Source organism: Rhipicephalus sanguineus, chromosome 10 (genome assembly GCF_013339695.2).
Source record: "Rhipicephalus sanguineus isolate Rsan-2018 chromosome 10, BIME_Rsan_1.4, whole genome shotgun sequence".
Lineage (NCBI taxonomy): Eukaryota > Metazoa > Arthropoda > Arachnida > Ixodida > Ixodidae > Rhipicephalus > Rhipicephalus sanguineus.
In genome coordinates, this window is record NC_051185.1 from 137722288 (window position 1) to 137734936 (window position 12649).

A 12649-nucleotide genomic window follows, 5' to 3' on the forward strand; every position below is an offset into this window, starting at 1 on the left:
GGGCCAATGCTTCTCGGCCGAGATTTTCTTGCCGACGAGGGGTTCACAGTACACTTCTCCGCAAAGGGTGTTGTCCGAGACAACACCATTTGCCGAGAAGATAGACTTCGTGCTCGTACCAAGACACGCGGAAGGCGTGGCAGTCATGCACACCACTCTGCCGTCAGCATTCATGCAGTCCCTCAGCGACTTCAAGGGAACGAACCAGCAACGGAAGCAACTAGAGACCGTGCTGACACCGTTCTCGGGAATGTTTACAGAACGTCCTGGAAGATCGACGTCCTAGTGCATCGCATTAATACCGGCGACGCCCGGCCTTGGCGTTGCAACCCGAGACCGCTGAGCCAGCACAATCGAGCAGTTCTCGATAAAGTCCTGAACGAAATGATCGACATAGGAGCCGTACGATCCTCGGACAGTCCGTGGGCCTTCCCTGTGGTATTAGCCCCGAAGAAAGATGGTGCGGCACGTCTTTGTGTGGACTACCGCAGGCTCAACGCAATCACGGTGAGATATTCCAACCCTCTTCCCCTCTGCCAGCAATATCGAGCATAACTTATGCGTTGGGAAACGCAAAGTCCTTAACCACGATCGACTGCTGTTGTGGGTATCTGTAAATCGAGGTTCACCCTGACAATATCCCAAAAACGGCATTGGCATGACATAGAGGCTTGTTTGAGTTGGTGCGCATGCCCTTTGGTCTTTCCAATAGTCCGAGATCCTATGAGCGCATGATGGTCAGGCCTTGGGTGATGCAAAATTTAATTGTGCACTTTGGTATCTGGATGATGTGATGGTGTTTTCGCGCACGTTCAAAGAGCATCTTGAACACTTGCATACGGTGCTACAGCGCATGCCAGCAGCCGGTCTAACTGTTCATCCCGGAAAAGTGCAGCTCGCTACTGACAAAAAAACCTTCTTGGGTTTGTTGTCGACAATAATGTACTCAAACCAAACCCAGATAAACTGAAGGCAATTGCAGATTACCCCCCTCCCCTCCCCACCCCACCCCAGAATACTAAGAGCCTACAAAGGTTTCTGGGAATGATTGCTTTTTTATCGTGACTTCATTTCCCAGTGCATAGACAACTCCCGACCACTAACTCAGTTGCTGAACAAAGGCGCGAAATGGCTCTGGAGCGGTGAGCAACAAGCAGCTTTCAACACGCTTCTGAAAGCGATCATAAGTAACGCCTCTCTTCAGCTGTCAGATCTTAAACCTTTTGTGTTACAGACCAACACCAGCAATTAGAGGACTTGGCGCAGTACTTTTACAGGAATGCGCAGGTGCTCTGAGGCCCGTTTTCTTGGCAAGCCACACTCTGATCGCGGAGGAACGGAACTACTCGGTAGCAGAAAAAGAGTGCGTGGCTATCACTTTCGCAATAAGGTTGGACATGTTTTTGGACGGGGCTCAGTTTGTCATTCACACTGATCCTGAAGCGCTCTCTTGGCTGAAACGATTGCCCAAACCCTCGGCACGATTGGCCCGATGGGCGCTTACTTTGCAGCGCTACGACTATATCACTGAGTGCAAGAAAGGTATCACTAACACAGTTGCCAATGCACTTTCACGTGCGCTTTTGTCTATTGAACCCCCAGGTCGAGCCGAAAACAGTGTGTGCGGTTACGACACCACCTGTGACAATGCAGTCATGTCGGGGTACTTTGATCACTAAACAGGAGCTTCTTGCAGCACAGCAGGGCTATGGGCTTTGTCGTAAAGTGTCAGAAAAAAGTCACAGTTTCGCCGCAAGGGCGAAGCAATGAATGCGATAGAAAGAAACAAATGCTATCGAAGTGAGGCTCGCCAATAGATACTCTCAGTTTGAACAGCGCTCTTTTTGCAAAGGCGGCCGAAGCAGCGAAGGAAACTAGCGTGCTTCAAGTGTCGAGCTGTGACACTTGATAGTTCGCGCTCATCTTCTGTTTGCTCGTTTAGCGGCGTCCCTTGAGCTCAAGTGACTTTCGTACGCTCCGTAACATGAGCACGGACATCATGGTGAAAGCTCGAAACATCCCTGTTCCCCTTACCAAGAGAAAACCGCGCGAGCAGACAGCGGAACGGCAAGGTTCTCCCTGCGCAAATATAAGAAGAAGCGAGCGAGCTGGCCGACGACATTTAAATCAGCCAATCACGCTCCTCGCGCCATCTCGCTGGTAATGAAGAAACGCTTATAAGCGCTTGCCGTCTCTGAGTCCTGCCAGCGGTAAACGGTGTGTATATAACGCTCGCCGTTAGCTACCTGAAGAATCTGCGCTTTCTGGCGTAGTGGTTAGCGCCACGCGCTGCGGAACGAGAGGTCGCTGGTTCGATTCCGCGCTTCGGAAGCATTTTTTAGAATTATTTTTCTTTGGGGCTTTGATATATATATACATACCTATACATATACGGTGCATGACGGCGGCGACGGCGACGGCAAAATCCAGCCGAGACTGTTCATATAATTGCTATCGCAATAAAACTGGCGGCCCGTGATCCAACTAACACCAGAAGCGGCGAGGAGACTACCTGCTCGGAGAAGGAGGCCTCTTGTTCCGGTACCTTCCTCAGGTTGACGATGGTAACGTGGTGTCACCAATTCGTGTTGTTATTCGTCGAAAACTTTGCAAATTGTTCATAAAGTACTACCATGACAGTGCTTTACCTGGTCACTTCTCAGGGCAGAACACGTACGAGAAGCTGTGTGGTACGGTAACCTGGCCAGGGTTGAAACAGGATGTATTACGCTACGCGCGTTCCTGTTCAGTTTGTCAAAAGACGAAACCACGTGGCGGTTTACTGTTAGGAACAATGCAGTCAGTTGAGAGTACATCGCCATGGCAGATTGTTGCATGAATAGGCCAGTTTCCCATGATCCTGCGGCGAAACCAGTATTTGCTTGTTGTGACTCACCATTTCACAAAATGGGTTGAATTGTTTCCTTTGCGCAAGCTCACTTCACAGAAAGTATGGGACTGCCTTCTCGAAACCTTCCCGAGGTTCGGATTCCCTGCCCAGCTGATCAAGGACAACGCGACATACTTCACCAGCAAAGTGTCCACGGATTCCTGTGACGCCCTGGGAATTCGTCACAAGCACACGTCTCTGTATCACCCGCACGCCAGCACCACGGGAAGGAAAAACCGAAATCTTAAATCTATGCTTGTCGCGCATACGGAGCGTCATAAAGACTGGGATCTGAAACTGGCAGAAATAGCGTTCGCAACATGGAGGACGGTCTCTGCTCACGGTTTCCGAGAGCCAGCTCCAATCGCCGAGAGCACAGTTGTAACCTAAAGGTTAAAACTGGGTTTGTGCCTCTAGAGGCGCTATTATCATCGTGGTTTGTAGTGCTTCGTTCTACAGAGTGAGTCTGTGCCTGCGTGCTTGCTTGCTTGTTCCTTGCATTTGGCTCACACCCACACCGGGGGATTGGCCAAGAAGCCGGCAGTTACAGTCAATTGGAACATTGGGTAAAAAAGAAAATCAGGGAAAGGGAAAGGTGCGTGCTGTTGAGAAGTGTCGTGTGCTCGAGCTCCTTTTCTTCGGGGTGGTCTGGTATGCCCCCTGCATGTGTGCGGCGTTGAATCCCCTATGAGGACTTCATGCACGTCAGTGCGTTTCTTAATTTCTCAGAAAAGGTGGTCAAATTCCGAAAGCTGGCCTCTAGAAGTGCTGTACACGTTGGCTGAAAAAACGAGTGCGATGTTGTTCTTATTGCGATAGCAATTATATGAACAGTCTCGGCTGGTTTTTGCCGTCGCCGTTGTCATGCTTTGTATATATATATATATATATATATATATATATATATATATATATATATATATATATATATATATATATATATATATAAGCTTCCGAAGCGCGGAATCGAACCAGCGACCTCTCGATTCGAAGCACATGGCTCTAACTACCATGCCACAGAACGCAGATACTTCATGTAGCTAATGGCGAGCGTTATATACACACCATTTACCGCAGTACTCAGAGCAGAGGTGTGCGCCGCCGCGCCGCACCGCCGCCGCCGCCGAAATCCCGAGAGGGATGACGCCGCCGCCGCCGCCGCCGCGCTATTATTTCGGCGCGCCGCCGTTTGTCTTTTCTTTTCATATGAACGGGGAATCTGGGCATAAAATACAACACATCTCTGAAGAGCTATTCTCGATGTATCCATGTATTGGACTGTTCATTTGAGCTACAAGAAAATCCGACGACGCAAACCACCGAGGAGAAAAGCCGAAAGGAAAGAGATTTGCACCTTTGAGCTACAAGAAAATCCGACGACGCAAACCACCGAGAAGAAAAGCCGAAAGGAAAGAGATTTGCACCGCCATTGATTTTCGGGAGCTCGGCCAGCAGCGCGCCCTCTGTTTACAGTTCTTTTCTCATTTTGACGTCACGAAGCTTTCACAACTCGCAACACAAATGAGAGGAACAGAATGATCTCCAACCTTGCGCTTACACCTTGGAGAAAAAAAATTAGGAGAGACTGCGCCTAGCGTGCACAAGCCAACCTCCTATGAAGCCGCTACCACCTCGGGTTCGTGTCACAATTTACATCATGCTTCTGTTTAGTTTCCTTTTTGTGGTGGGCACATGTGAAAAAAACTGACGAGCACGCGCGCCTAGCGTCCACAAGCCAACCTCCTCCGACGCCGCTCCCCCCTCGTGCTCCATGCTCTGGTCACAATTCCCAGCATGCCACTGAACACTTCTAGTTCAATACTGGGGAGTTAATCTCGATGTGTCCCCCTACGGCGGTATTTTGTAAGCACTCCTAAAACGGACGGAGGTGGTCCGTCCGTTTGAGTCGCACGCGATTGGTCGATGTGAGCCTGACGAGCGCCGCGACGTTGATTGTCACGTAAGCCGTGGCGTCACGCGTCTGCTTTCGGACGGAGGCGAAAGAACGGACGGAGAACCGTCCGAAACGAAGCGAATGGATTAAAATGACTGCCATACGGCTTAGATTGGATTGAAACGCAGGCTCCCACTTCACTCATTGGTTGTTTTCAGGCTCACATTGCCCAATCGCGTGCGACTCAAACGGACGGATCGCCTGTCCGTTTAACGAACGCGTACAAAATACCGCCACTAGTGGTGCGATCTTGGACGCGTTACAAAATAAACACGGAGGCGTGGCATGACAACCAGCCGCACGTGACCGCACGCGATTGGTCAATGCAGAGCCGTGACGTCTGTCGCGGTTCAAATGGGCCATTCCCGTGCGGCATGTGCAGTCACGTGCGGCTGGATGTAATGCCACGCCTCCGTGTTTATTTTGTAACGCGTACAAGATCGCACCATAGTTGACTGTCCATTTCGGCTGCCACTGATTGACTGGAGTTCGGCGAGCAGCGCGCCTCCTGTTTCCAGTTCTTCTTTCGCAAAGTCATTTTGACGTCACGAAGCTTTCACAACTCTTGACACAAGTGAGAGGGACGGAATGGTCCGCCGTAATGGAGCAGCGGTTATGGTGCTCGGCTGCTGACCCGAAGGTCGCGGGTTCTATTCCGGCCACGGCGGTCGCATTTCGATGCAAGCGAAATGCTAGAGGCCAGGATACTGGGCGATGTCAGTGTAAGTTAAGGAACGCCGGATGATCAAAATTTCCGGAGCTCTTCTCTACGGCGTCTCTCATAATAATATCATAATTTTAGAACTTAAAACCAGATCTTATTATTATTATTATTGAGTGACGTAATACGCTTTAACGCAACGAGCGCAGCCCCAGAGATCCGCTTTTGGGTGCGCCTCTCGGAGGCCGGGCATATACCCTACTCGCACTAGCCATCGAATTGGGTTTAATGCGGCTGCCCGTGTAACGCACCTGTGAAGGTCAGTACGCATTCCGTGCATCGTTCTCGAACATCTGGGACGCATTGATATGCAAGTTCAGACTTCACAAGTTCCTGTTTCTGTACATTTCATCCACTTTCTTCTTACGGTGGGAAGGTGTTGGTGGGTTGGTGCGTTGACGTGGTCAAGAGCGAGGTGACATATCGCGGCTCAACGCTTTTTCGAGTAACGGAATGCTCTTTGGGGAAATGGACTGTGGACATCTTCTTTAGATGGACACATCGAGAATAGCTCTCCGGAAGTTGCATCTTTCTCTCCTTCGGAAGTCTCACGAGTATTGCCTGCACCTCAACTCTGCGGCGTCCTTCAGCCTGAGAAGCGACAACGCAACTCGCTGTATAGCACATTCGTGCAGTCTTGGACCTAGTACACTCTGCGTAGATAAATAAATTAGATAAGTAATATATATCAATGCGTCAGTACACTTTTTTTACTTTCATTTTACTCGAGTAAGTCAATAAATAAGTATAGAAGGAAAGACAATGAAAAAAAAATCACAGCATATCCACGGAGTGAATGATGATGAGTGGGCGAAGCTGCGGAGGTTCATCGGTAAACCGTGAATCTTCCGTGAATTCTGCCCAGTACATCATCACCGACGTGAGATCGGGCGCGTTTATACTAAAGGTTCTATGAAAGTTATGACGACTTGCAGCTCACTTTAATTTTACATGTACGCTGTCAATTTTCATTGTTTAATCACGCACAGGAAAATCGCACACACGCACTACCTTGGAGGTCAAAATCCAGTGCCTATATATACGGGGTGGTCAGTGAACGGTTGTGCAGCGCGAGCGGTCGGTTTTTTCAATCAAGACGCTGCCGCGACGCTGCCTCGCGACGCTGCCTGCTTCGGCGCCGCTGCGCCGCGAGGCAAGATAGGGGGGGACCGTAGGAGAGGAGAAAGAGGGGGAAGCGTAGGAGAGGAGAGGGCGATACATATCACGTACTGTCGCAGCGCATTGTCTTTAGGGAGCCTTCATGTGTGCACGCCCCCTCCGTTTTTAAGACTGGTTATGGGAGAGGGAAAGGGGTAAAGGGAGAGGCGAAGTGGAGAGGAGGAAAGTGGAGAGGCGAAGGGGAGAGGGCGAGTGGAGAGGGGTAGAGGACATGGGGAATGGTGAGGGGGAGTGGAGAGGAGGTGTGTGGAGAGGGTATGCGCATGCGCAGTAAGGGTGGTCATGATCGACGTATGTAACTGCGCGGTAGTAAACACGGACGACAAGAAGATACCAGGGTTTTTTGGCTCAGCACGCCAGTAGGTGTGGCTGCCTTGCGCAGTTCGAAAGCACGGTCGTAATGTACAGGCACAAAGACGATCATACCCGTATGATCGTCGAAGCGGAAAAAATGGCACGGGAACCAGAAAACTGCGTCAGCAAACCGTCGTTAGCTCTTCTAGATAAAGAGCTACAGTATCTGGCAAGAGGCGCACATGGTCCATGAATCTGCTTTTGTCAAACGTTCACGTTTTGTTGATTGTTAAGTGCTAAATCATTTTTTGTAGATTTTTGTGTTTTCTTTTTCTGTTTCAGTCATATATATGTGGTTTGTGAAAAATAAACCTTCAGTTGATAGTCTGCGCTTGTCCTCGTATCTTCTTGTCGTCCGTGTTTACTACCGCGCAGTTACATACGTCGATCATGAATCACCAACTCGCCCAATCGTCCACCTTGAAGGGTGGTCACGCCGCCACCACCACCACCGGACAGATACTGCCGTTTACTGCCGGCTGCCGGGAGATACGCCGGACAACGGAGACGTGACAAGGTAAGACTAAGAGGAGCTACGCCCCTAAAACATTGGCCGCGTATCTGCGTGCTTCGCGGCAAATGTCGTCGAAAGACGATAGAGGAGCGCTGCGCTAGAGTTACTGTATATGCTACCTTTGGGTAGCAGAGTTGCGCATAGGTCTGGCTAGCTACCATGGCTATGTCGCGAAGACTCACTCCCGTTTTTGCTGGCGACATGCCTACCGGGTCACCGGTGGACATGTTTGGCGTGTCGAAGACCGGTGATTTACTTTAATGTGAATGACTAGTGTAGATCCAGTTCGCTGCAGCGGCGCCATCGAGAAATAGAAAAATTGGCCCCAGCGTCAGCTTCTCCGCAACGCATGGTTGCTAGCGGCATTTGGAATAAAGATGCGCAACTCTGCTACCTAAAGCTAGAATATGCAGTAACTCTACGCTGCGTGAGATATGGGAGGCATCTCGCAATACGTAGGGAAACGAGCTTGTGCAGAGGGCACGAAGGAGGAAAGTTCTTTCTTTTCTTCGTGGCAAAGGGCTTTCGTCGGCGCGTCGCATTTTCAGCGCAGCTTAAGAAACTAGGGTCTTTAGAATTACGTATCTATGTATTTTCTAAAAGGACACACCCTCTGATACTCAACTAGTGATGTTGCACCTCAGATATGCGTAATATTTACTTTTTGATCGACAACGTTCACAAGATCGACAACGTTCACAACAGCCGTACCAATTCAATATGGGTGGGCGGTAAGAAAGTGGTTCTACTTTGGCCGGGTGGCTGAATCGGGTGACAGACAGACAGACAGACAGACAGACAGACAGACAGACAGACAGACAGACAGACAGACAGACCGAAATTTCTGCGTTCCCCAAGAAAGACTATCGTCTTCAAATCACAGGACGTGCAAACATGGGCACAAGAGAGAAGTCAAGAAAGTGAACAGTTATCTATCACGTAGGCCACCACGCCCAGCTATTGATAGGTATCGCCTCTTGCCTGGGAATGTACAGATAAGTGTGTGTCTATACCTTCTTTTCCGCAGCTGTGCGATTTGTCACTAGGTAGCGGCGTTAGCGGTGTCTTTACTACTATCTTGTGTCCGTGTCTGCACCCGCTGTCTTTTTAAAGGGCCCCAAAACAAGCTCTGAAAATACAAAATTGAGCGCGTTAATCTTTCTTGGGGTTTCTCGCCTGTTTGGCGCCCTTCGTAGCTCCACAACAGTGATTGACGTGACATCATTACGGTACGCACTCTCGATTGTCCAATATACGAGTAATATCATTATGAATTGCCTCCCACCCTGCTTTGCCATGGAGTTGCCATCCTTTCTTCGTTGTCTCGAGTGAACATATATCGTTCGCAATCAACTGATTTCGCTCCATTTTCTGTGTGTCCGACTGCGCATGCGGATATAACAGGGTGTAGCCGACAAACGCGAAATCCTTATAGGCTCAACGCTTCGTGCTGACATTGTATACAATGTCACACGTGCTGTGTATGCGGGTTTCATAAAGTACGCGTATACGCGTGCTTCATGAAGAAATATGTGGCGATGAGATATTGCCTAAGAAGCGTAGTGAAGGCGAGAACGAAACCAATGGAAAAGGCGTCAGATTAGTTTACTCTTCCAACGGACGAACCCTTTACAGCGGAGACGATGCAGCTCTCTAGAAGAAAGGCGAGCCCTCTTCCACGGTTTTTGCGTATTTGTTTTATAACGATAACAATTATATGGACATTCTATACATTTTTTTTCACCATTGCCGTACTGTTCCGTATAAAGTCCAAATCGACAACAACGCTGCACGCATCGTATGTTGTACCAACCCGCCACTAAAAGCTCGCGAGCACTGGCGAGGAACACGGCTGAAGCAGAGATGAAACAAGCTGACCTTCTCTCTCGCACGGAGGGCGCATGCAATAACATTAACCGGCGTGCAAGGGCTGCCGTCAATTGTTCTTTAACCGGAAAGGAAACGCCCCGCCCGTGTTTCGCTGGGCGAAGGAGCATGAAGGGACGCCGGGGTAATGAGGGGGGAGGGGGAGGGGGCGCGTGGCACTAGCAGCAACTGTAAACATTGACTGTAAGGGCGCGGTCGCTATGTCGGCAGACATCAGCAAACGGCCCGTATACCCTTCTACGCGATGTGATTTCACCGCTTCGTGCTGTTCCCACTGATACGAGAAACTACACGAAAACCACTTCTCTCCCGGGAGCGGTCGTATTCCCATACACCAGCGTTTTATAGGGTTACGCGAGATGGAACCAAAAAGAGTTAGCTGCTAACCTTATTTCGTATAACATTACGACATGTTGCTATCGCATTCACTGCTTTGCCCTTTCGGTGAAACAGATTTTTTTTTTTTTCAAAATTCAAGGGACAACACTTTCTCCCCACCATCTCTTGAATCTACGTCTCCTCCCCCCCCCCCTCCCTCCACCCCGCGCCACGCCGCCGCCGATCCGATGAAAGCATGTTTGTGTACAGCGCGAGGAACGCCGAAGACGGTAAGATGAAACCCGCGCCGTTCACACGCCGCCCTCGGAGGTGGAAACACCGGCGCGCCGCCGGCGGCGATATTGCGACCGGCGCACATGTCTAACTCAGAGACGGCAGGCGCTTGTAAGCGTTTCTTCTGTAGCGGCATCATCATCATCATCCCGCACAATCATCATCGTTTTACCACTTACGCGCCGCGCCTCTCGTGCAGCTCATGCTCAGAGCTCGAGGCGCGAGCAGTAGGACGTGCTCACGCTCCCGGGGGCTGGACGCCGGCAGCCGCTGCCGCTCTGCTTGTGCTAGGGCCTTCTAATAAAGCGGCGAGATTTCGGCACGGCGACGTCAGCCGCCTTGGCGTCTTCTCTCTCTCTCGCTACACTTCATTACCCACGAGATCGCGCTAGGAGTGCAACCGGCACACTCAAAGGGTTGGCCAGCTCCCTCGCTTCTAATATTTGCGCAGGGAGAACCTTGCCCTTGCGTTGTCGGCTCGCGCGGTAGTAGCTGCCGGGTAGTGATGGACGCGCGGTAGTGGCAGCGCGTCCATCACGGGCCGCTTTTCTTGCTATCGCATTCATTGCTTTGCCATTGCGGCAAAGCTGTGACTTTTTTTTGTATAAGCGTGCACGACCTGCTAATCTCCGTTTGCGCGTGCCGTGCAAGTTCAATATCGCACCCCCGACGTGGTTCGTGATGTGTCTTGGCGATTCATTGTCGACGAAATAAGGTATACTAAAAGCAAAGTTAAATTCTTAGATTATACATGGCAAAAGAAGCTGTGATTAAGAGGCACGCCGTAGTAGTTGCTAGTGGAAACATTTTAACCATCTGATTACAGACATATCCATTTAACGCAAAAAACAGACAAGGTGAGGACAACAGACGGGACGTGTCGCTAGACTTAAACTCAGCATTTACTTACATAAAAAAACATAGTTCACAAGAATTTAGACCATGAAATCTTTGCGGTATTTTGCATAGAAAAGCAGGTGATGGCTGTGTAAGTGCTCTGTCGCTGGTTCCCACCAATAAAGAATGCGCACACGCACACCTTGAAAGAAATCTGCGCATAGAACTGTTTGGTTAAATTCGGCACGCGTAGGTTGCGTAGGCATGCGAACAGTCGAAAAGATTTGTGGTGTTTGCAGGGGGGGGGGGGGGGGGGGGCGTTTTGAGTGATCTTTTCCGTGTTGAGCTGGTTCCTGCGCATCTTGTGAAATATGTTTTGCTGTGAGTAAATGCTTAGTTGAAGTACAGCGCCGCGTCCTGTGTTGTCTTCACTTTGCCCGTAGTTTTTTCTTGCACTAATTAGTTATGCCTGTAGTCAATACGCCCCAACTAGCCCAACTCGCTTCACTTTCCTACAACTACCTGATCCTTAACGAGCATCTGAATCTAAGCAAACGGGTGTTCTTACATTTTGCACCTATTGAAATGCGACCGCTGTTGCTGGGAATCGAACCCGTCACCTTTTGTTGAACTGCGTAACAATATAAGCTCTCAGCTGACACAGTAGGTGAAGTCCGAATATTCCGAGCTTGCGCACTACGCACTTCCTAAGTCGCATATTCGTTTAGCTTCGGTGCATTTCTAAAACGTGTGGCTATAGTGTGCATTCCACTTGTATCACCTCCCCCTTGCTCTGTCTTATCTCTACTTATAGCATCTAATCACATGCTTCAACCAGGCCGTGCAAGGCACGCTATCCTGAAATGAACTGCCCTGACGATCATGTAGCGTTCTGTGCCAAGCCGGGCACTTTGCGCGAACCGTGTACAACGGCGAACTTCGCGGAAAACAGCGACTCACCAATGATATAGTCATACTCTTGTAGAAGGTCTATGGTATGCATCGTCGTCTGGTCCTGTCCCAGTCGGTAGAACATGAGCGCTGCGAAGGGCAGCAACGTGCCAACACTTGGAAACCAGGAAGCCATCAGCTGGTCACTGTAGTGGCTGGAATCCGTGTTGTCCCCGAACGAACAGAGCAAAATGTGCACGACGACGTGCGCGCCGATGCGACAACTCCCACTGTTAATGTCACGTGCCTTGTTCGGGATGAAACCAAGGCGGCTAAAGAGGGCGCAGCATTACCCGATTTTCGCGTTTTGTCGACGTGACGTGTGCTGTACATGTCGACGTGTTGCTATCTTGCCTTTGCATCTATCACCGTACTATACCGCGACAACGTCAGTAGAGCTATGTACGAAAATATTAGAGGCAATACCGGCGCTGTAATTATTCAGCTACGACGGGAATGATAAGTGCATGCATTTATCATTTCTTCGTTCTTCCAGCTTCGGGCTTTATGGTGGCAATGTTTATAAGGTGCGAAGCATTTTTTTAGCGAACTTCTGCCGCTTTGACTATATCTATCTGTCTTATTATTTATTGATACTGCAGGCCAATATGCTGGCCCATGCAGGAGGGGAAATACAATGACAAAATAATGACAAGATAAGACAATGCAAGGAGAAAAAAAGCCGGCAGATCCCACGCATTGTGGGAATCGATGTAATGCGAAGCAGCCAGCAAAGAGCTGCATACATCG

The 12649-nt window shown here is 49.8% G+C and overlaps 1 protein-coding gene across 1 annotated transcript in view; it reads right to left on the reverse strand.

Annotated features, from left to right (window-relative positions):
- Window positions 1-12149, reverse strand: part of LOC119372487 (glucose dehydrogenase [FAD, quinone]) — a 551903-nt gene extending 539754 nt beyond the window's left edge. Inside the window, exon 1 of the mRNA XM_037642957.2 lies at window positions 11909-12149. Coding sequence (XP_037498885.1) covers window positions 11909-12035 — 127 coding nt within the window. The 5' untranslated portion in view covers window positions 12036-12149. The remainder of the gene's footprint in view (window positions 1-11908) is intronic.
- Between the last annotated feature and the right edge of the window lie 500 nt (window positions 12150-12649).